Source organism: Pygoscelis adeliae, unplaced genomic scaffold, assembly GCF_000699105.1.
Source record: "Pygoscelis adeliae isolate BGI_AS28 unplaced genomic scaffold, ASM69910v1 Scaffold298, whole genome shotgun sequence".
Lineage (NCBI taxonomy): Eukaryota > Metazoa > Chordata > Aves > Sphenisciformes > Spheniscidae > Pygoscelis > Pygoscelis adeliae.
Genome location: NW_008825303.1, coordinates 2,455,840 through 2,480,463, shown reverse-complemented (window position 1 = coordinate 2,480,463; position 24,624 = coordinate 2,455,840). Strand labels below are relative to the sequence as shown.

The 24,624-nt window shown below is 39.4% G+C and overlaps 1 protein-coding gene across 1 annotated transcript in view; it reads left to right on the top strand.

Moving 5' to 3' along the window:
- Positions 1–4,746: 4,746 nt before the first annotated feature.
- The window catches only part of ACSBG1 (acyl-CoA synthetase bubblegum family member 1), a 30,311-nt gene continuing 10,433 nt past the window's right edge, over positions 4,747–24,624 (top strand). The window contains exons 1-8 of the mRNA XM_009330103.1: positions 4,747–4,895; positions 5,880–5,962; positions 14,947–15,164; positions 15,830–15,918; positions 16,728–16,848; positions 18,743–18,823; positions 21,621–21,770; positions 24,083–24,259. Coding sequence (XP_009328378.1) covers positions 4,747–4,895; positions 5,880–5,962; positions 14,947–15,164; positions 15,830–15,918; positions 16,728–16,848; positions 18,743–18,823; positions 21,621–21,770; positions 24,083–24,259 — 1,068 coding nt within the window. The remainder of the gene's footprint in view (positions 4,896–5,879; positions 5,963–14,946; positions 15,165–15,829; positions 15,919–16,727; positions 16,849–18,742; positions 18,824–21,620; positions 21,771–24,082; positions 24,260–24,624) is intronic.

The window sequence follows — 24,624 nt, the reverse complement described above, 5'->3', positions numbered from 1 at the left end:
GGAAAGAGGAAAACAAAATTTATGAAAAGTTCTGCCTTGGAAAAAAGGCATATTTTCCAGTTCAGCCTATTTTTTGTGTATTAAATAGGATTCATATTTAATAGTTAGGAAAGCCAATTCAACAGAAGTGTTTGAGAAAAAAGTACTTGTACAGATGGGGATTTGCACACCTTGCTCCCTAAAATAAACACCTCCATATTACAAAATATTTCTTTGGGCAAGGCAAGCAGAGAAAGGAGTTTAATTATAAGGTGGAGACTGTGTTGTAAGAAATATGTAGTAACATGCTTACTGCCACTTGAAAGTAGCCTGGTAGGTGAGCTTGTAAATGTTATGCTCAGAGCAACAGCAAAGCAGATGAAGGAGCTGCGCTGCTTTGGATCATCACAGTGTGGGCAAAACACAAGCGAGCCTTCCTGAGAGCCATTGAGTCTGGAAGCAGTGCTATGAGAGCATTCCCAGGAGAAGCTAAACGGATTGCTTTTTGGAAAAAGCATGTAAGTGACAGAGAAGTTGTATGCACTCAGCAGACACTGTAACTGAGCATTCCCTCATTATTGGCTATGTTCTTTATTGTAGACAATCTGCAGGGTAATTTATTTTGAAGGAACGAAAGAGTAAAAATCATGCAATAGTTTGTAATAAAGCTTTAGAAGTTAAGCAGACAGGAACTGCAGTAACATGGTTGACCATAGCCATAGCTTTGCCCCTTGAACATACTGTTCTTCTAAAATTAGGCATCACATTAATCTCAACTTATCTGATAATACATGAGTGCATTATCTTCAGCAGTGAACATTTCCCATACATTAAACCAGAATAAAATTCATTAATAAAAATATTTTCACTCTGTGGTGAGCCCATACGTATGGTGCAACATTATCCAGGAACAAGGTGAGAGTGGAGAAACTGTGTGATGGGAGAAGCCTCTGCATTAGAAATACCAGGAAAGGAAGGAGGAGATGGTAGCTTCATCGTGAACCCAGACCATAGGTCTGGAAGCTAAGGAGGGTACTCTGGATGAATGTATAGCCTGAACTACTGACTGTTTGAATTGCAAAAAAAAAAGTTTAAGTCTTTTTTTGTGGCAGTTGTGAACGTGATTTCCAGACTTTTAAGTACTTTGACTTGCAATATGTATATAAAGGGTTATGAGTAAATATCCTGAAGTCTAAATTAATACCTTGTAGTGAATAATGTATTAACAATATACATATGTAGCTATTTGATAAACTGCTTATTTTTGCAAGTTTATAGGAAGCTGGTTTATTTTTTTAGATTGTAATAACCCCTGTAGAGAGCCAACTGGTAAAAATTTAACATTGACAAAGCTACAGGAGTTGAACGATAGTGATAAGGAAGAGGAATACAAAAAGAATGAGAGACATCGTCTTATTTGCCGCTATACATAATCTGTTTAACGAATAGCTTCCCCTTAAATCTCATGATAACATGACTGCTGCATAACAGTGTTCATATTCCGTTGGTGCAATTTGTGATTTTGGAAATCACTCTGGAGAATTAAGGCCAAAATATATTGAACCCTACAACATAAAGTTTATAGTTTTTAAATTTGAGAGAAAATATTCTAACCTAGTTATACAGGACAATCCGTGTATTCTGTGAGGCTTATTAAAGTGAGAATTTCCGTAAAACATTTTCTGCGTAAAAATCATTGGTTCATTATCATGTTAAAGACTGACTTTATAGATTCTTTTCAGTTTTATTCTTAGTATTTTCACAAGATTTTACTATGAGGAGAGAATTTAGAGGACAGCAAATATCTGACTGTATCTGGCCTAGAAGATGAGATATAAGCAGAAATTCCAATTACCAGAGAAGGAAACATAGAGCCAGTGGAAGGAAAAGGCCAATTCCAAAGTCCCTTGAAACTAAAAAAATTACGGAAATTAGTATCACAGTAAGTTGTGCCGTTAATCAGACACTCGGTATCATTATGGTAACAGAAAAAACAGTTCTTCTAATGTGTAACTTCAGCAAAAGAGCGCTGCCATTTCATAATGACAAAAGTGGAGAGATTTAGCTGCTACATTTAGTTTCTGTAGTTACGATAAGAAATGGAACTGTATTCTTTGGTTTCCATCAAATACACTTAGTTTAAAAAAGTAATTGCTATGCCAGCAAATTCAGATTGGATGCTTTGCTTCTGGTGAATCATCACCAGCGGGTAAGGACTGTCAGTTACAACAGTCATTATTTTACCATTGTCATATCAGTCACACACACGTTACTTCCACTGGTTTGCAAAGATAAATCTCACTAAAGCTGTTACAATCTGGGAAACAAAGAAGGAAAGGAAACTTTCCCTTTGTTAATCCAATATAGAGAATGTTCAAATTCTTGCTTTTTAGGTTGGCCTGATGTGTAAGAACAGCTTCAGTATGATAAAACATCTAACTGGCACAGAGTAGTGGTGATAGCTGCAAGCAAGTTGTGCTACGTTAGGATTTGCCCCAAACCTCTGGATAAGCCAGTCAGCCCGAGCATGCTGAGCCTCTGTCTCGGGTGAAGGGTGTGTGTGCATGCATTGAATTCGGGCAGCAGATGAGGTCATGTTTGATAGAGTGGTACCCTGAAATTAAATTCCAAATTACATCAGGAAATACTGTCATTCAAAAACCACTGCTGCTAATGGAGTTATACAGAAGTATGCTTTCTTTAGTTCTAGCTGGTCGACGTTGTGTAACATGAACTCACTTTGTTCTAATTGGCTGGCTGAAGTGACCTCTACTGTTAAATCCTCTGTGTGCGCTTTGTAGAGGTTTTTGCATATTACCTTTGGAATCATAAACTTTTTTATTTAATGCAAAAATCGGATGTAGAAAATCCCCTTTTAAACTGGTAGTTGGATTTTTGGAACATGCTGTCCCTGCACTAATAACAGTAAATAATTTATGCAGAACCTCAGTCTTAATAACAAATTTAGCAGCCAAAGTCCAGATTTCCAAAGCATTTTGTTTTGGCTGGGGCATCTCGCCACCAAACAGTAATTCTGCAGTGCGTTTTCTCCTTCCTGCAGTATGCCTAGTAAACTCTTGATCAAGCAGTCCCACTGACTTCTGCTCGATTCAGTCTTACTTGAACAATTCCAGATAACATAACCATTCTTGGCTATTTACTTAATTTTTAAAGGAATAACTCCTAACAAAAGCTAAAAGTAACAACATCAAAATCTATTTCACTCAGAAGGGATGGTTCTGAATATGCACGTAAATTGTTGATGGAAGGGAAAATTTCTTGATTGTACTTTCAGGGCAAAAACAACCCAACTCTCAAATTGACTGCTTAGTCCATAGAGGCAGATAACAACTTCTCTGCATGCAGTGTTACTAACTTTAACACTCCTGAAGATACTAGATGCATAGAGCTCCTCATGCGACATTTGCATGTTGAAGCATTACTAGAGCAAGTCCAGAAGTTCAGACTTGTTGGTTGATTATTTTTCTATTAAGGGAACATAATATAAACTGAACCAGTACCCTGTAACAGTCTGTCCTGGTTTTGGCAGGGATAGAGTTAATTTCCTTCCTAGTAGCTGGTACAGTGCTGTGTTTTGGATTTAGGATGAGAACAAAGTTGATAACACACCGATGTTTTAGTTGTTGCTAAGTGGTGCTTACACTAGCCAAGGACTTTTTAGTTTTCCGTGCTCTACCAACTGAGAAGGCCGGAGGTGCACAAGAAGCTGGGAGGGGGCACGGCCAGGACAGCTGACCCCGACTGCCCAAGGGGACATTCCATACCATGGGACGTCGTGCTCAGTACATAAACTGGGGAAAGCTGGCTGGGGGGCTGCTGCTTGGGGACTGGCTGGGCATCGGTCGGCGGGTGGTGAGCAATTGCACTGTGCATCACTTGCTTTGTGTATTATTATTATTATTATTATTATCATATTATTATTATAATTTTATTTCAATTATTAAACTTTTTATCTCAACCCATGAGTTTTTCTCACTTGGGCTCTTTCAACTCTCTCCCCCATCCCACCGGGTGGGGGGGGGTGAGCGAGCGGCTGCGTGGTGCTTAGCTGCTGACTGAGGTTAAACCACGACACAGTCGGGAGAGAATAAAGCAAACGAAAGAGATTTTCATCTGGGAAAAGTCATTAATGATGATTATTAAAAGTTTTGAGTAGCCTCACAGGGGGCTCTTCTGATACATTACTAATCAGATCTGTTTTCTTCTGAGGGCTTTTCTGCTATTCATTTTTGGCAAGAGTAATGTTCAGTTATCTTTTGACTAAGACTTTGTTTTATTTGTTTTGTAAAATAATAAAAATTAAAAAAGCTGTAGTATTCAAAAGATATTTCAAGGAAAAGATTGCACTAGATTTCTAAACGTCAAATGTAGTTTTACTTTAAAATAGGAAGAATTTCAAGAACTATTAAGTGTTTTGAGATGGCAGACAAACACACATTTTTAAGTTAATTCAGATGTTTTATTTTGTTTTTATTCCCAAATGTGTCTTTCTGGTCCACCGTTCTGTCCTTGCAATCCCACTTCATTAAGTCACCATTTTCCCATACATCAGACAGACTTACCTTTCAAAATGCAGTACAATCCCCCTCTATATTTAAATTACTCAGTTTCTCATCAACATCCACCTTCACCAAGCCAGTGACTATTTTCAGAGCCTAACTCTCTGCTTATCAGACAAGCCCTTTCATGTTTTGTCCCATTATGCCATTAACAAGAGAGGAAATATCCTTGCAGGCAAGGTTAGTGATGACTTCCCGTTTTCCTTCAGCTGCTTTTGCGACCTGCACCTCTGCTCTGAGACACGGAGGTCTGCAGCAGAGTAGTAGCAAGGGAGGAAATGAACTGCGATTGTCGCTTCTGATGGGTGAAGACTGTTCGCTACCTGACACTGCTGTGTAAAAACCTGCTTTTGAAGTTGTTTGTATTTATTTGAAAGCTGGGAAGGGCGTTGTTTGGACTTTCTTTTTCTACCTTTTGAGTTAATTTATTATTCTGTGGAGGGGAAGGACTTCCTGAGTTTCACTCAGGACTCTTCTGTTGTACCTGTTGAGAGGGAATGAAGGTCATCCAAACTTGTTCTTGGCCTCTGAAGACTGCCGATTCCCATCCCTTGTTCTATTAAATGAAGTCAGCTGAATTAAAAAATCTGCACTGCAGATTATTCATTTATTCATGAATAATCTGCAGTGCATTGCTTTATGCAGTTAGTAATTTCTAAATGCTTAGTTATTGTTTAGATTTTTTGCTCATATAATCCTTTGCAGTCTGTTACCTTACAGACTTCCTGTTTTTGAGTCTGCGCTTTAAACATTGTCTGGTTAATTTCAGCCAAGAAAGGTTAATTTCATCCATGTGATAATGATAATTTGTTGCCTTGGTGACATTTTTGAGAAACTTTATTATTCTTAGGAACTAAATCTCCTTCTTTTCCTAGCCTTAAAAAAGCAAACAAACAACAACAAAAAAAAAGCCCCTAACCGCAGAGCTTCAACAGGTATCAACAGCGACAATTTACAAGGTATTGTGATATTAGTACAGTGGCAGTATGATCAAGGTTAAGGTTGATAATTCATGCTTTGTACTTGCACGGTTCATGGCCTCTCTGTCAAGATTCAAAATTAGTGTCTCCATCTGGTGTATGCCGTGATATTGAAACCAAAAGTCCACTGTATGAAGTAAGAATGTCATCCTTAGAGTGAAGGCATTTCCCTGTTTAACCTGATTGTAGTGGAGTTTTCTCCTCTTTCTAGCTTCTCCTGTTTGTATTTCAAAGTGCTTGCAATCTGTGTTTTTGTTTTCTCTTGGATATACAAATATTGATTGTAGTGGATGCTACTAGCACTCCTGCATAACTTTTTAATAGGTATGTTTTCTTTTAGAACCTTTACAGATGCACAGACTATCTGCAGAGATTCGCTGTCTTATTTGGAGGAGACCCAAGATGAAGGCATAGAGCCAACAGGTAAGCATGTAAAAGATGATCCTTGGAAATTTGAGCTCTCTTTAGAATTTTTTTTAATGTAATTTTTGTGTCTATTCTGGCAAGTTATGACTGACAATTTTTCATGGCTGTGATAACGAGAGGCAGCCAAAAATAAAATTAAACTGAAGTGAATCAGGGCAACTGAAAAATTTTCAGGAGCTTTCTGTAAACTTGCATGAATTCAATAGCTTCTCCCAGGTTTTGCCTGTATTTGAGACAATTACTAGGTAAAAGTGAAAAATGGCTTGATCCCATGGAAAATCACACCAATTGTTGTGTTACCTTTGGCATCACAGCCTGCTTACCAGCTGTCAGCTGTTGAGGATTTGGCATACCGTGTAGTAACTGGAGGCTGTAAAGGAATATCTATACTTTGGTCAGTTCTGTGTTGCATTGTAGCATATGTATACTACTGTAATGTTAAACGAATTGCAGTGGTAAATTAACCTAGTTGTGCTACCATGTGGCTTAAAGGAGGTTTGCTAGCAGAACTTTCCGAGGTTCTCTGGAAGGTTTGCAGCCCTGAGGGAGCTCCCTGTTGCCTTGGTGAGGCTGCTACTGGTATCTAAATTTGCTCATTTAAACAGGGAATATTTGTTCTATGAGACAACTGAAGCAATGATTGCAAGTGGGTTTTGAAAAAATAACAGATCTATGTAGGAATCTCACATGCAGACTTTATATATATGTATAAATACATATACACCTATATGCATATATATTTCTTTTAAAAATGGTAATTTTTTGATACGCAATAGGTTTCTTTCCAAGAATTGAACTGCTAGGCATTTGCTTTTTGATTTTCAGTAAGCAGGAACTAAATCTGGGTGGATACAGGTGATAACTAACTTCTGTTTTCAAATTCAGGGTATTTTTATTGAACTATTTGAGAGACACATTGTATACATAGATTATTACCGAGGCTGTGATTCTGCAGAGTACTTGCTCGTGAAGGCTCTGACCTATTTTTCTAAGAATTTATCTGGGACGCTGGTTACTGCTGTCAGCTATCTACCCTGCTTCTCTCCCAGAGGGTGCTGCTGGCTGCAGTTCAGAGTAATATGCTGGGCTGTAAACCACAATGCTCAGGAAGGAATGCACATGCCATTCAGCCACTCCTGCAGAGGTGACCACAGCCTCTGGAAGAAAGGTGAGGTGAACGACTGAGGATAGAAGCCGTTCCAGCTGTTCCATCATAATTTTCCAGCAAACACAAGTCACACCCCATCCATTTTAATTAAGCAGTTCCTTTATTTGAGTTTAGGTATGTTGCTAAGTTGATGAATCAGGAGCTTACAATTTAAGTTAGCCTTCGTCTTCTATTTGACTTTGGGAATCTGTGGCACTACTTGTTATCCATTTAAATGAGAAGCAGTGTTTGACTTGGAAACGTCACACAGCTATGCAGATGCTGAGTGGTAAAATGAGGACTGAATGTCAAAAACTTCTCCCAAAAATCTTTTGGGAGAAGGAAGCTCAGTGTCTAGTTGCAGTGGGTGTTTCTTATATCAAGAGAAAAGGAGGAGACACTGATGTTTTCTAGTTATGCAGAACTGTCTTTCTCATTTTATAATTGATATGTTCTGCAACCTCAGGAGTAAATTTGCCTGATGAGGACTCCGGGTTGTTCTGGAATTTTTTCCCCATTCTTTTCCACCAATGTATAGAAGCTCATTCCTGTGGAACCAGGCCAGATTTTGGTTTTTCTAATGCATATGTAAATCCAGAGTAACCTTACTGTTGGCAGCAAGCATTATATTGGCTTAAAACCAGTGTAAAGTTAAGAGAGAACTCATTCATGCTGGTTTTATACTGATGGAATCACAAATTATGTTGGAAAAGACCACTGGAGGACAACTAGTCCAGCTTTCTGCTCATAGGAGGGCTCATGGCTTTGTTCAGCTGAGTTTTGAAAACCTCTAAGGGTGGAGATTCCACAGCCTCTCAGTCCCTCTTCTAAGGCTGTCACCTGCATTGTGAAATTATTTTACTTTATCTAGAAAGAATTTTCCTTGCTGCAGCTCATGTCCGTTGCCTCTTGTTCTTCTGCTGTGTGCCTCTCAGAAGAATCTGTCTTCTTTATAGCACCCCTCCAGTCTGTGGCAGACTGCAGTTAGATTCGTTCTTTGTCTTCTCTTCTCCAGATTGAAGAAACCCAGCCCCTTTAAGGGCTTCTCATACATGGTGGGCTCCAGGCCCCAGACCATCTGGGAGTCCCTCTTCTGGGCTTGCTTTAGTTTGTCAGGATCTCTGTCTTGCACTGGGGCTTCCAAAGCTGCGCGCTGCTTCAGGTGCACCCTCATGAGTACTGAGTAGGGGGAAATAACCACTTTGCTTGATCTGCTGGCTATGATCTTGCTAATGCAGCTCAGGATGTAGTTAGCTTTTATCTCCACCAGGATGTACCACTGACTTGCATTCAACTTGTCCACCAGGAGCCACAGGGGGTTTTCTGCTGAGCCAGCTGGCATCCAGTCTATGCTGTTGCATGGGATTATCCTACCCCAAGTGCAAGACTTAGGTTCACCCTTGTTGAGCTTTGAGGTTTATGTCAGCCCATTCCTCTGGTTTGCTGAGGTCCATCTGAATGGCAGCCTTGCCTTTTGGCGAGTTGACCAATTCCCCAAGTTTGGTGTCATCTTTGAAGCTGGTGAGGGTGCATTCTATTGTCCAAGACAATAATGCAGTCATTAAACAGTATTGTTCTCAGGACTAACCCCTGAAGAATGTCACTTGTAATTGACTGCTAGCTAGACGTAAATGTTGACCACTGTTCTCAAAGACTAATTATCCTGGCAATTTTTTATCCACCTGTTACTCCAACTCCACCCAGTCCAAACCTTCCAAGGATGCTGGGGGAGACCTTGTTAAAGGTAAACAACATGCCACTGCTCTCCCTATCTCAGAGCCGGTCATCTCATCATGGAAGGCAGTTGGGTTGGGTTTACCAAGGCCAAATCAAGTCTGTCCATTCTGGCTGGTCGCAGCCACCATTTTATAGCTCAAAACGATTTCTGGGAGAGTTTGTTCTGTAGCCTTTCCATGGACTGAGGTGAGTCTGATTGGCCTTTAGTTATTTGAATCTTCTTTCTTCCCCTTTTTGAAGGCAGGAGTGACAGTTGCTTTTTTCCTGTCACGGGGACCTTGCCAGATTGCCATGCTTTTTCAGAGATGACGGAGAGCAGCCTTGCGATGACTTTGGCCTGGTCTCTCAGTGTGTACTCTGAAGCATCCCATCTGGGCCCATCGACATTTTTGTATGTGTCTAGTTTGCCGAAGTGGTCCCTACTTTCATCTTCCTCTGCTATTGTAGGTAAAACTTCTCACCTGCCACTATGCACAGAAAGCCAGGAAGCCTCATCTTGCCAGTAAAGACCAAGATGAAGAAGGCACTGAGTACATCAGCCCTTTTCATGTCCTGTGTCAGTAAGTTGCCCGTGATATCCTTGGTTTTTTGGCTGCCACTGTACCTGTAGAAGCCCTTCTTGTGGCTTTTCACATCACTCACCAATTTCAATTCCAATTGAGTTTTGAGTTTCCATTCCTGCATGCCTGGGCAATGTTTCTGTAGTGATGTTTCCTCCTGATTACACCCTCCACACGCTTCCATTTCGGTGCATCGTAATCAGTTTTAGAAGCGTCAGTATTGTTATGAAGCTTATTTTGTACTTGTCCTGATGCACCACTCCCTCCACGTCAGTTTGTAGAGGCATTCTTTGGAGGATATCTTAATTCTCTGATCTGCCTTGGTAGTTGTTTACTGATGTGAAGAGCAGTATATTTTATTGCAATTCATAAATGTTCCCTTTTCCTCCAGTGGAAAAGGTACGAGTTTCCATGAACTGAAATATTTGTGTGTGTTTTGGCTAGTTTAAAAAGATTTCCGCTATTTATTCAGTCTTTTCTGTTTGAGAGTTTAAAGTTACATGTTTATTGTGGAAAATTGATAATATAGCAGAAAACCCTCTTCCTCCCCCAGCTGTGGCCAGGCAAGCAACAGGAAGCTGGTTTCTGTATTTTTTTTAAAAAGAATCACTGTGTATATATTCCAGCTGATACATTCAGGTTCACTTGAAATTCAGTTCTGTACTTCTGTTTAATCTGTTCATTGGCACAAGGGGAAGTTTGACACAGATGCCAAGCTCTCAGACTCCAACCTGGGTGTACGCAGCTCCAGCTTTTACTAAAAAGAAATTAAGCTTTCAGGGCCACAGACATCTTGAAGAAAACTAAAAAATAATGGGTGAGAGGAGGAATGATGTATTTGTATTGTCAGCAGAATGTGATGGCATCATAGCTGTGGAATCTGGGATGATGACTGTCCATCAGAAATGCCTCCAGCAAAGAGCTGAATACCTTCTCCCGTCATTAGAGTTATGTTTTGCAGAAACTGGCATATAATCAAGATACTGTTTTGTGAGTTAATTCTTAATCAGTTTCAAGCAGAAGTTCAATTACTGTTTTAGTTCCTGCTTCCCAGGGCACGTTTATGGAATACCACTTGGAGTTACGCAGGTCATGCAGCAGGGCAATTCCACAACCAGCCTGTCTGTTTACCTGTCTGAAAGGTGGCCTTGGTTCTTTTGCATTTTATATGGCTCTCAGAGTTGTTCCTCCATAAACATCAGAATTCATTTACATTCCCAAATCCATTCTGGCAGTCACCGGGATACTTGCAGGTCAGGTAGTGAACAGAGAGGAGGTTTCATTCATATATTAGCTTTAAACTGTAGGATTAGTGTATTTCTTTTTTTTTTTTTAACTAGTACACAGTCTCCTTCATACATCCCAGAGGTCCAGCAGTTTCAGCCAGACTGATTATTCATGGGGAAAAAAAAAAAACCACCCAACAAAAAAAAAAAATGGACTTGCTATTTGTTGGCTGTTTAAAATAATTTTTGGTATCTGGGCTGGGAGAGTCAGCCTGTACCATGTCACAACTGTTCAGTCATACATAGTGGAAAGGAATAACAATTGGCTGATAAACACATTACAATTTTTGTATTTTTATGTTGTGTATTATTTCAGACTTGGTAGAAAATACTTGAATAACAAATGTACTTTTATAAATCAGTATTCACATGTAAGTGGTTCACAAGTCTAGGGTTGTATTGTAAAAGATCAGTTGAAAACTTTCAAAGTGTTTTTCTAAGTGGTAAATAAAGTTTTTAACTATTTTTTTTTTCTCTCCTGTAAAGTTTCTTGTTGAAAACTTAACTTTAGTGGGAAAACTGCACACCTAAAATCCAAAATATTTGGATCAGCTGTCCTTAGAGCAATTCCTAACGCAAACTGCAGTACGGTCATGCTGTTATACACTATATGTATGAGACTACTCTGAGCGATCTCTTCCTTCAGCAGCAAAGACAGTGAATAATGGAAAATTTAGTCTGATCATGGAATGTGGCCTTGAAGGAGAATGGCATGGGGGGAAAAAAAACACTTGAAGAGGCTCAAAAAGTGACAGTAAAGACTACCTATCTGAATAAAATCTCTGCCATTTTTTGTTTTATCTGACAAAATCATCTTCTTTAGGACCAAATCTTTTCTCGCCATCCCTGACCTTCAGTGAATTCATATGAAGGACATGAGCCAAGGTCCCATATTAGCGAATGAAAAAGCATGTTGGGTACAAAGTATGATGCAGGTAGCAGGAGTTACTGGAAGAAAGAGGAAAGGAACAATATTTCTCTTTGCTTGCATATAGGGAACTTTCAGTGGCATTAAGTGCTTTGAGCTGGAATGCTGTTTTATTTTTTCTTATGCTGTCTGTAAACCTATGGGTGTATAATGTACCAGCGCTAATAGTGTATTTAAAGGATCTTTATTCTGATTTCCACTTTGGTTTCAGGTGGTACTGAGTTCATTTCCAGTCTGGACATTACACTTAACTTTCAGATGCTGGTGAGGCAGAGCACCAGCTATTTTGCTTTTCCCAAAGTTTATAATCGATTCATTCAGTATTTAGCCAGGCATTCCTTCCCAGGCTCTTTCTGAGAAGAATGAGCCCTCTGCTCAAAATCCCTCTGCAAACTGAAAGCAAAATATATTGTTCATGTTCTGCTGTTTTTACAAATTCTGTGGGACAGAATAGTTAGATCTTTAGAATTATTTGGCTTGTTATCTAGATTTAGGAACTGTTTTTAGATTTAAGTTCTACCTGCAAATACATGCAAGAACAGATACTGAATGGGTGTTAAAGTTTATATTCCTTTGTGATATATATTGTGTGTTATTAAGGTGATTCACTGAGTCTCTGTGGAACTGATTCTCTTCTTAGTCCTTGGTATGAATCAAAGATGCCTTTTTGACACCAGAAAATACTGCATGAGGAAAAGCAAAAGGAGACCCGGTTTCAAAGTACACTTTTGGTTTCTGTGTGTAGATATTGCAATGATTTGATTGATTTTTCACTCTTCTCTGTGGAAACTATTCTGTTATCTACTGTACGTCTGCAGTGAAAAGGTAGTAATTGTGCAACTTTTGTAATGTTATTGTAGGAGTGTGGCTAATATTTTCATTTCCTTTGAAGAGCGATAATCTTTGTTCAAGAGCGTTTTTTTATAATACAAGGACTAGAATGTTGTATTTTAGCTCTGTATGGTACGATTTTGTTTTCAGCAGAGCAGTCACCCACCTGTGCCCAACCACACCTGCAATCCCTGCTGTCTTTGTTGGTTTAGAAGCCAGAACGTCATACAGAGTTTTCCGTCTGGGCTTTGGTGTGTCACTGCAGAAAATAAGCATTTGGATTAACACTAGCTTCTGTGTCTGACAGGTCTTATCTCTCATCCGTTTCACACCAGCAGTGAGGTTAAGTGCAGAAACACCTGCTTTGCCTTCACGACTCATAAAATATTTGTTGGGTGCCACTGTTTATACTTTGATAAAGTCTGTCTGTCTATTACCTGTAGAATCCTTCATAGCTGCTTGTTTTCTGAACTGTCTGGATTTATGATGTCCTTCCTCCACTGACCTAAGCAAAGCTCCATACCTATGTTTTGAAAATCATTATACGCGATTCACACAAGAGAAGATGAAGGCATGTGGAGATTAAGCAGCTTTATTTGTCTTTATTGCTGTCATTATTACTTTCTGTTTGTCAAGAGAACAAATGCAAGACTGTGAGCCAGGAACATGAATGGAATATAATGTGAGTCAGGAACATTAATCCTGGATTGAAACACATCACAGCTTTGACTGCTCAGGTCACTTTCTACACCAGGGTTTTTATCTCCCTACCTGGGAGGGGGCAGAAGGGTGAATTTTTTTTTTTTTCTTCAAAATGCTCTGCACATGCTAGGATATAGCATGGGGCAGTGAAACCTTCAGAAATAGTTTCACAGAATACTGGCAGCAAACTAGACTGGTTTGGGTGTTTTTCAGTTTAGTAATTGTACTTTATCAGCTGATTATGAATGAGCTTTTCTACACAGCTAAGTAATGAAACTTTTTGCTGCAAGAGAAGGTTGGTTTTGGGTTTTTTATGTATGTTTGTGAGCTGACAGTAGCTTGCTGTGCCTCTGGTTATCTGTGCAGATTGCAAGCCTGACTTGAGGGAGGCTGCAAGTGTGTTCTAAAGCACTCGTGTGGATCCAGCTATGGTTCATGTGTTCATATATTGCCAGAAATGCTCAGAGAGGTTGTTCCCAGGCCCTCTGTGAAGCAACTAGAGGAACAGCATTTGAGAGAGATGTGAAGTATGTTGTACTTTTGAACACTCCAGAACTGCTTTTTTTCAGCCACTGAGGTACCAGGAAACAGTATAGATACTAGCTGAGCTTTCCTTACAGTTTTTGCTTTCCATAAGTGTAGTAAAAGACAATCGTGCTTATTAACTTGTATCAGAAACTTCAAAAAGTTGTATTTTCTGTTACTTTTAATTCTGACAAACCTAAGCTCTTTGGCCTGAAATTTTCCACCAGCTGTCTGTAGAACATATATTTTTTTATGTTTATGCTAAAAATATTTCCTCACTTATGAAAGTAAATCTAAAGAAAAAAATGTTGTTCTTAAAATGTTCTTGTACTATTTTGTTCAGAAGTATGGGAGCTAACTGTTTGATAGGGGAGTCGTGAGTGGTTTTTTTGTCTTCCTTGTGAGAATTAACCTAATTTTTGCCAACTTAATAAACCCCAGATTCTCTAAGGAGTGTGTTTATACTCAGCCTGCTTGTTGCTGGGTTTGCAAGAGCCAAGTAGAATCTTTGAGACAGTCATTTCTTGTGAATGCCAGGGACTGCCCCAGTCCTTGGCACCAGTGGTGAGAGCCAAGTGACGTTAGTTGGTGCTCTGTGTCTGTGTCCTGTCAAGGAAGGGGAGGAAAAATACAGGGGGGGGAAAAGTGGATGATAGGAAGACAGGATGAGGAAGGTAAAAGCAGAAGAAGGTGAAAGATGGTGTGGAAATAGGGCAAGACAGGAGTGAGCGGAGTGGATATACCTACTAGAACACAGGGCAGATGAGCAAGGGAAAAAAAACTGTGGTAAGTAGAGGGGAATAGGGGCAGGATGAAGGAGAATAGCTGGAGGGGAAGGAGGGAGGAAAGAGCTATGACAAGCAAAAGGAGCTTGGATGCTGAACAGGGACAGAGATTTCAGATCTTTCAGATCTCTGTAGCCTTCTGGTTCACCACCTGCTCCATTAGCTCAAGGGATGGTGGGCTGTGCAGGGCTGAGCATGGACAAACAGATTCTTCTGGAATTGGTAGTGTGCCAGTAACACACAGAAGATCAGCATAATTCTGTGTGGTGGTACTTTTATTCAAGACGCAGAACAAGGTGTAAGAAATAAAGATTTTTCTTTCTACATGGCATATTTGATAGTTATAAAATTGGAAAGGTGGGAAGTGCCAGAGTTGTGCTTAGTCCTGCAGTCTTTATTCAATCCTCTTGTCTTTTGGTACGCAGTCACATGGTATTTTTCAGTGATAGAATACCTTGATGATAACGCTTTACTTTCCAGAGTCTCTGTGGACTTCCTGTGCTGATGGCAGAGTCAGACTGAGAATAGATAACTCATGTCCACAGACTCCCATAACGGTTCATCAGATGTTCAAGGAGAGCCTAGAAAAATATGGATCCCTTAATGCTTTGGCCAGCAAAAAGAATGGAAAGTGGGAGAAGATAACTTTTTCAGAGTATTATTGCCTCTCCAGGAAAGCAGCCAAGAGCTTCTTGAAGGTAGGTACAGGAAACAAAACCAATTCCTTTTTCTTCCTTTGTCTCCTTAAAACAAACAAACGAACAAACAAAAAACACCCAAAAACACAGTGTAGGAGGCTTTTCCCATTAATTGAAGATCAGATATTTCAATATTCCGTATTGAAATAATAATGATGAAAATTGGTTTTGGTTAAAGAGGTAACACTGCTGTTAAGGGAACTTGACTGCAAGTGAAGAGCTGCTGTGTTACACTGTGTCACCGGGGCATGGGTACAAAGCTCAGCATAAGGGCTTAAGATTAAAAAAAGAAAAATAGGTGAAAGCAGCAGTGTCATGAATTTGGGGAGATAAAGACAAATTTTAAAATGTTCTAAACATAGGGTAAGATTAGTACTCATTATGATCTTGTTCATATTGAAATGTTCTGGGTTTTGGGTCTTTCTGGGCAGCAGAGCTCAACCAGACAGGAGAAGGTAGTGGAAAGTTTAGATCATGTTAATTGCTGATAAATACCGGTTTTGCTATGGATATCAACACAGAGATGTGCATGGACATGTCTTGTCAATATCAAAATAATAAGTAAACCAAAACTTTCCATGGTTTATAGTTGTATGTATGTTTCATGCTATATGTTTCTCTCCAGAGTGCCTATATTATATAACCTTATGCTTATTATTTTTAAGCTTGGTCTTGAACGGTTCCACAGTGTAGCAATCCTTGGATTTAATTCTCCAGAATGGTTTATCTCAGCTGTTGGAGCTGTTTTTGCTGGGTAAGATTTTTTTGGTTTGGTTTTGTGGGGGATTTGGGGATTTCTGTTTTGCTAGGTCTGGAAATGTAGCAAATCAGTATTTGGTGTCATCTTGGAAGTTGTGCTGCAGCTGGTTAGCATGTTCAGCGACCTACTGGAGTCTCATAGCTTTCAGTATATCTGAAATAGCCCAGACCCTCATAAATTGATCCTGTTTGCTATGGGCCTAGCTGTGACAGTCTCACAGAAACTATTGTACAGTATCTTATCACTGGAAGATGTGGGAAACGGATGAGACTTCCAGTTTTATACTAATGATATTTGTCTACAGCAAGATATGTTCAAGTAGATGAAGTGACAGGTAAATACTAACTAGTCTGGTTGCTTCTGTCTTGATACCTATTTATACAATTTGGTTTTTACCTCTTAAGCTGTTTCTGTGCCAGTGAAATTCAAATTGGTATCTGCGTGCAGCTTGAACAGAAAGAGGACATAAGTGTTTTTTTCACCACTTCCTGAGCTAGCTCTCGTGTAGCCTCAAGTGGGTTAAAATGCTGAATCCTAGCCTACGGCATCTTCTACTGAATAGAGTTTAGAGGTTAGTTTTTGTAATGTGCATATACCAGAGATATTAATGTATATCTGAATACTTGAAACAAACATGACAGCTGTGCTGCTGTTTACTTCCACATCTTCATACTCTTTCAGCTTTCATCTGATCTTTAATTCTTATTCTCTTTTTTGATACTAAGTGCATGTATGTGTGTGTATGTATATAAATATATGTTCATATATGTACGTGTGTGTGTGTATTTACATTTTTGATACAGAGGAATTGTCACAGGAATATATACAACCAATTCTCCAGAGGCCTGCCACTACATTGCTCATGACAGCAAAACCAATATCATGGTTGTGGAAAATCGGAAACAATTGGACAAGATAATGCAGGTACAAGATCGCTGAATGGTTACTTAAGAGCCATAATTTTCCCATTTCTCAATACTGTATTGGTCCCAAATACCATATTCATTATCTGTATCGTGAAACCTTTCATGGGAGTGTTTTTATTTGGAAATCTGGTATCTGGTGTTTGAGCTGTGGGGTTAACTTGCAGCTCTGTTCTCTATAGTGTCTGTGGCTCACGTCTAAGCAGTTCTGATTCTCTTCAGCAGAGAGCTCTCTGGCTGGTTCACTGCAAACTTACCTGGAAAAAAACCCACATTTTGATCCCATGTTTATAATGTTATCGCTTGGTTCTGTTTGGAAAAGCACAGACTGCTTGAATGGAAGAGATTAGGATGATGCAAGTTTGTAAAGGCCTTCCATTTAAATATTAAGGATGTTAGTGTTCAGAGTTTCCTCTTTCCAAAATGTCATCTTTTCCTGCTCGTAATATTAACCGTTAAGGCTGCTGAGTTTACTGCACTTTGATGTAGCATGATTGTTGACATGAGATAGACTTTAGTGAGAAAGGAGGAGGCTCTTTAAGTGAACAGTCACGATTTTGACAAAACTCTTTGGCAGCTTTGAGTGGGTTTCTGCAAGGGTGCCAGATTGAAAGACCAACTTGACAGAAAGATCCCTGTTGCATGACTTGGGGAAGGAGCACAGGGCAGCTCCCTGGGAAGGGCTTGTCTGTCAGTAAGATATGAGGGAGGCCCGTGGCTGGAGATGAGTCATCAAACTTGCACCAAATAGCACAGTTTGCTGAAACAGGGGGACCCTCCATGATGGAGTTTTCTGCCAAAAATATGTACCTGCCAGAGAGAAAATATCCGTAGATTTTTTCCAAATGTATTTCATATAAATTATACGTTAATTGCTTTGTATTTTGTAGTTTTGTTTTCTATGTGATTTGGAGGAAGAGAGATTTTTACAAGTATTCTGGAAAAACATCCAATTAGACAAGCCTTTCTTGCAGTGTCATTGACTAAATACCAGGCTATGCTGTCATGAATGTGGAGAGGAGAATGTCAATTGAAGAACTCGAGGGATTTGATTCATACACATTTCTGTCTAGAAAAAGAAAAGACGGCTCTGGCCAACATTGCTTTATCCAGCTGACGGGTTTTTGAAACTTTTTTTTTTCTCTGGAAGAACCCAAGACTGAAATAAAAACATAACATTTCAATTGTTATCCTTCTAGTAATATATACATAATGGCTACTGTCAAGCCACCGCTTTTGTATTAGCGCAGATTGATCAAGTCAGTTCAGAATGTGATTAATTCAAAGGCATCTATGAGGCGCTGGGTCCCACAAAGTTCAGTGAAATGAATGCTCTCTGCAGGCCATGCAAAGCAGAAAAAGAGCTACTGAAAGCAGCAGCCATTGCTGTCTGCCTGTAAGCCTCCAGCTTTATATTTTTATTTATCCTTAAAATGTGCATATGGCTTCCTTTCCTTTTTTCTTTAAGAAGGTAGAACTTTTTTTAGCAGTTTGACAACAGTTTTTACTGAGGGGCTTCCTCTATCTTTATTGGTAACCACAGCAGTTAGGGTCAGCTTCTAGCTTGACCTAGACTGTTCCTTGATGTGCCCTTTGGTGTGTTATGAGAAAGGATGCTGAGGAGCCATTTCTGATGGTTTGTTGTTTTCTTTTTTAAATCTTTTGACTGAAAATAGATTTTCTAGAGCAGACTGCGTAGCATCTCCTTTTTTTCCCCCCTTTTCCCCCCCATCCTTGCTGAGCTAGTTGGTTGTGAGTTTAGGGGAGAATATTTGAGGGTGGAGGGAAACAGGAGGTTTCTTGTGACTGTCAAGCCATTACAGTTTTGGCAGTATTTTAGTGGAAAAAAACCCACCAAGAGGTGAATAATAAATTTGTTTTAAAAAATCCAACAGATCTGGAATCGCTTGCCGCACTTGAAAGCTATTGTGCTATATAAGGACTCCGTTCCAGAGAGACATCCAAATTTGTATACGGTATGTGAATGCTAGAACAGAGTTATAATTCATGGGGTATTATTTATTTGATGAATTTCTACTATGTTTAATCTGTGGAATGTCTACTGTTTAGAATGCTGTGTTCCAGCAAACATGTTCAAAAGCTCCATCAGCTTCTTCAGTTTAATTTACCTGTAACTTCATGTTTGATACTTGACATCTAAAATTAGAGCTACCTTGCTTAACTGTCTGTCTTGTGTCTTCCTGGCTTTTTACTTGACTGGATTAACAAAACACCTATAGGCTTCAGGTGGGAATGTGTACTCTCAAACCATTAAAAATGAAAGCTGTCCACTGGTGCTAGTGAAAACTGAATTGTGGTTAGTTACACTGGATCCAAGAACATGAAAATGCCTGTACTTTTACACATGATAGTTAGATTTTGTTTGCACAAATATTTCTGGTGATAGACAACAAGTGAAGAGAAATAACTACGGACCACACAAGAGTAGCACGTTTTCTTAGTATATGTAGAATCTTCGTATCACATGGTAAAGATAAAGCGGAAAAAGGGACAAAGCCAGGATCAGAAATTTCTCGGGGGCAGAAGTCTAGCCTTTAACTTAAGAAATATGAGGATTTTAAACAGAACAGATTTTTTGTAAACATGTTATTCCAATATATTTTGAAAATATAATTGAAAATAGTAGGAAAAATACAAAAATCAGCATTTTAAGTGGACTACAGATTATCAGATTCTGTGCTGAAAATCTTCAACTGGGGAAAAAAGATATTAATGAAGAGTGAACCGTGTAGAAATATTTTAAAATATTTGCAATTTTGATAATCTAGGTACACAAGAAAAAAATCTTCTGCATTTGTTCTAATCGTATCTTCTTTTGCTATGTTGAATAGCATATAACTGTTAATAGTAAACACTTACTGTTACCATACTGTATGTACTGGTATAGAGTATGCCTTGCATCTCAGAACAATAAAAAAATTACTACAAAGACGATCTTAACATTTATATTTCTTAGTAAAAGGAATAAATGCTAGCAGTTAATTCTGGAACAACATTCAGTTGCTGAAACCTAAATGCCTGAGAATTGATATATTTGAAAACACCCCTGTTCAGGTATCATGTTGGACATATTTTCTCAATGGAGAAGGGTAGCTGTGAGAGTGTCTGACAGTTGCCATAGCTCGTCATCTAAAGGAGAAATCGGAGATCAGATCACCAAAGGCAGAAATGATTGGTTTATTAGGTTTGATGTAAAGCAAACCACCCAAACCACATGGCATTTGATAAAAGGGATTTGTGTTGCAAGTTGACAGCTAACATGTAATGAGCAATTGCTGTAGTAAGGGCAGAGCCCTAGTTCACTGATCAGTGCATGTTTCCAGAAGGCAAATGCAAAGCCAGTAGTGTGTGTGACTTTGTTTGTACCTTTCACACTCTGTGGAATGGGAACACTGTCTGTTGTGGGTACTGTTCAGTAAACAAAGCCTAGGCAACAGATTCACAGTGATTAACGCATTCTAGTATGAGAAGACAGTAAGGTCAGGAAAACAGGAACAACTGCTAAGTCACATAGGAACAATTACATCCTTGACACCTCCAGACTTTCCAGGAGCTAGGGAAATTGATGCAGCCGCATTCTGTGGGAAGGGATAGGATGTGACCAATCTCTACTTGCTACAGCTGTACATTGTACTGCCTCTCTTTTCAGAGATGTCGTTTGTTCAAAGAAAGTATAAAACTGATGATTGGTAATTAGAATAATCCTTAGGACAGCCTTGCCACGCAAGAAAAGGAAGCCTAGGTGCCACAGAGGCTAACTATTGTAACCTTAGTAGCACGCTGACAATGGCAGAGGTCTGAAGGAAACAATGAACTCCCCCTCAAGCACAGACTCTCCTCTTTTATCTCTGCTGTCCTTCACATCGTCCCCTTTACCATCCCATGTGGTCCTAGATACATCTCCAAGAAATCATTGAAGAATGGAGGTGCTGAATCTTGCATTTGAATAACACAGTTCTGTAGCACAGTATGAATCACCCAATTCTAATGAGAAACTGACAGTTTGGGTATTGACTTTCTTAAAAAGAGTTATGCCCTAGTTTTCAATTAGCATTGAAATCAATGGTACGCTTAGCAGCGTATCAGGTGCATGCAATAGAAGTATCTGGGAGCAACCAATATAACATAGAGGATCAGGTTCAGCATTCTTTTGGGCCAAGGTTTAGCTTATTCTAGATTGAGGCAAATTTGAATGGAAGTTGTGACCAGCATCATATGCTCTGTTCGCTATAAAATAGCAGATAATTTGGGCAAGCGTTCACACATCTAGATGATGATGCTTTTGCAAAGAAGGTTTCATCCAATTACTTTATATTTGTATTTATATAGAGGAGAAGGAATTATAGATGGAATGTCACAAGTGCACTCTTACTTAAAAATGGTACATCCAGGTTCCTTTAAATAAGACTCAAAATCATTCTAACAGTGTGAGAGAGTAACAGAATTTTAGCCTCTATGACTTGTCCATAGTGTCCATCTTGGAGGAGGAATAGTATTACCATTCCCTTCTTAGACACTGTAAAGACTCGTGGCAGCACAATTTTAGATAGTCTATTTGCAATTCACACATAAAGTTCTAAGCTAGTCTTATCATACTTCTTACATAGGCAAGACCTGGTGAAACTTGCCTTGGAAACGTGTTCAGAGCAAGGCACTGAATTTTTCTGCCATTTTTGAGACTGATAAGGTGCTGCATCTTTCCCACTTGCAAGAAGCCATTTATTATCCTGTATTTTCTGTTACATGTTCTAGATGGAAGAGTTTCTGGAGTTGGGAGATGACATATCTGATACTACTTTGGATGATATTATTAACTCCCAAAAGCCGAATCAATGCTGTGTACTAATATACACATCTGGAACAACTGGGAAGCCAAAAGGAGCAATGCTGAGTCATGACAATGTATGTACTTTAGGCTCTTAGCATAAAAAACAAAGTATGAGGATATTTGTTCCTGTGTTTTGAAATGACGGGTACATACTAGAGCCTTGAAATCTTTTTGCTTTTGCAACATGGATAGTGTACTACAAAGCAGTATTCAAAATGCAGTCAGCTGTTTCTGGTAAAGCATAAGCGTGGTAAAGAATGAAACTCCATTCAAACTAGCACTTCATAAGGTTGAACAGTTTGTTAAGAATATCAATTTTTTATTCATTGGTTTTCTTGTGAGATTTAATGCATATGTTCATAAATATAATTCACAGAATGCCATAAAGTCTCTCAGGTGATGTCACAGGTCATCTTAAAACAAACAAATGATATACATCAGCCAGCCACTATCAAAACAGCCTGATAGACTGCTTTTGTAAATTTTACTAAAATTGGGGATGGATGTGTGTGGGTTTTTTACTTTGGCATTATTATATTCCTAGACTTGGGTTTCTACTGGAGGATAATACAACTCTAGTGCATAGTCCTGGTACTTACAATAGCCCTACCTGCATTGTTGCAAACAGAAAATGTTCCAGTGATAGAGAAAAGCCAAGTCGTTTGCAAAAAGGACTTTCCTCAGGGGTCTGCTAGCAAAGATCTGGACTGTAGTTGTTTTGGATTTTTATATATTTAATTTTTTTAAGGTGGCTGAGCAGGAGTGGAAAGTGGTAGGGAGCCTTTATGAACACATAGGCAATCTGTGAAAGGGCTGGTCTAACTTGTGGCCTCTCCTCTTAAAATAATGCAGAAACTATTGCAGACATGCACACTGTGAGGAGTAATTCACCCAAATGTAGAGAATCAGTACAGTAGTATCTGGAAGCAGAACATAGTGGACTTGATAGACAAAAAGAGTGATCTGACGTTGCAAAAAATCCTGTGCTCTTCCATCTCAAAGGAGTCTGGTGTCATTTCCATGTTAGCTGCCAAACTATTCCTGGCTGCTGATCACAAACAGACTATTTTTATGGTGACGAACGGTGGAAAACATGCCTTGCCTGTAACTGTGCTGCTGCCTTCTTTAGTCAAAAGATACTTGCCACTATCTGTGTGCAAAACCAGTGCTGAGTCAGTCATATATGCACCTACACAGATCTGCTGTGCGTGTGCCTGCGTGCTGCGAGGCTTGGAGGATAAGGAGGATAAGCAATCAATATAGCCACATCTCAAAGACATCCCATTCTGCCTACTGTGTAAGTCTCCCATAGCCACTTGTCCAAAGCTGCCATCTAAACTTGGAGTGGCCTGGCCTGACAGGATGCGGCTTCTTATAAACCTCTCTTGAGAATCTCTATTTCCTTAGACCAAATGTACGCTCGTACCTTCTAATTTATTGCAAAGAAAAGGAGCTGGCAGGAACATACTGTGATAACAGGTATTGCATGTGATTTGTATCTCTTCCTTGCCATCTTGAATAATCTCATTTCTGTGTCCTGCCCCACCCATTTTAGATTACAGACTCCTCTGAGAAAGAGCTGGTTTTTTTGTTTTGTGTTGGGTTTTTTTTTTTGCTGTGCACATGTCTTCCCCCTTCCTCCATACCATCACATATATTTGTGGGTCTTCCATATGCTATGTTCTGATAACGGAAGATATTCATATTTAGCATCCTTGAACTGCATCTTCTGAGGTAAAGTGGGAATTGGGAAGAAGGGGGTGTGTGGGAGTGTCACTTGTGAACCACTGTGGTGAATATCCCAGAGGCTTCCAGAGGAGCAGAATACAACTGCTATCTTCCTCATTAGTGCTTAGCCAGGTGATGATCAATACAAGACAATGAGCTCACTGCTGATACTAAACGAAACTGTCCTGTGAGCTCACTGATCACTGAGTATTTATTGTTCTTTTTCAGGTAAACCTATAGACATAGCACTGGTGAAAAGCATCAGCTTGATAGAAAGTATGCACAGTAGGAGAGTTGCAAAAGAAAGGGTAGATCAATTTACTCCTCGTCCATCCAGCCCATGGCTGCCCTGCTCAGTGTGTCACTAGGGCATGGGGAGTTGGTAGTGTTCATAGCCAAGTCAGGCAGCAGAAAGGCTGCATTTACTTACGTTATCTGCAAGTCTCTGTTGCTGCAAAGTTCATCTTGCTTTTGACTGATTGTCCCCCAGGAAACTGACAGTCTGGTGTGTTGTCAGATTGCAATGTCTTCAGCAATTTCTGTGAGCTCAGATTCTTCATAATTACGTTAGCATAGCATGAGAATCCTTAGTTTGTGTTAAAAGGAAAAAAGAAAAAAAAACAACATACCTAATGCGTTTTATTATTTATTTAAACAGATAACTTGGACATCAGCACATTGCAGCAGAGCAGGAGATATGCAACCGGCAGAGGTCCAACAGGAGTCTATAGTCAGTTATCTCCCACTCAGCCACATAGCTGCGCAGATATATGACCTGTGGACTGGAATCAAATGGGGAGAGCAAGTTTACTTTGCTGAGCCAGATGCTCTGAAGGTATCTGTCTTGTATTGCACTTAATTAAGCTTGCACTTCTTCCTCTTATATTCTCTCCTTGGGATGTTTTCTGATCTTTGAAGAGGTGCAGAAGATGAAGATTGAGAGTCCGTTATTGTAAGAATTATGGAAAAATAAAATTTATTAGACTTGTGATCCAGTGCTCTAGGCTCCAATTAAAATGTATAATCCAGATCCATAAGCTTCTATTAAGGCAGAAGAATATGCATCTAAAGCAAAAGAAGTACATGCAATTTTTGGAGGAAAGGGAGGCGGAAGGAACTAAACCACTGGTGCGTTTTCCTTCTTGCATACATACCTCCCCTGATGTGTCAGAGCTGGCACGTTAGTGTATACGTCTGACT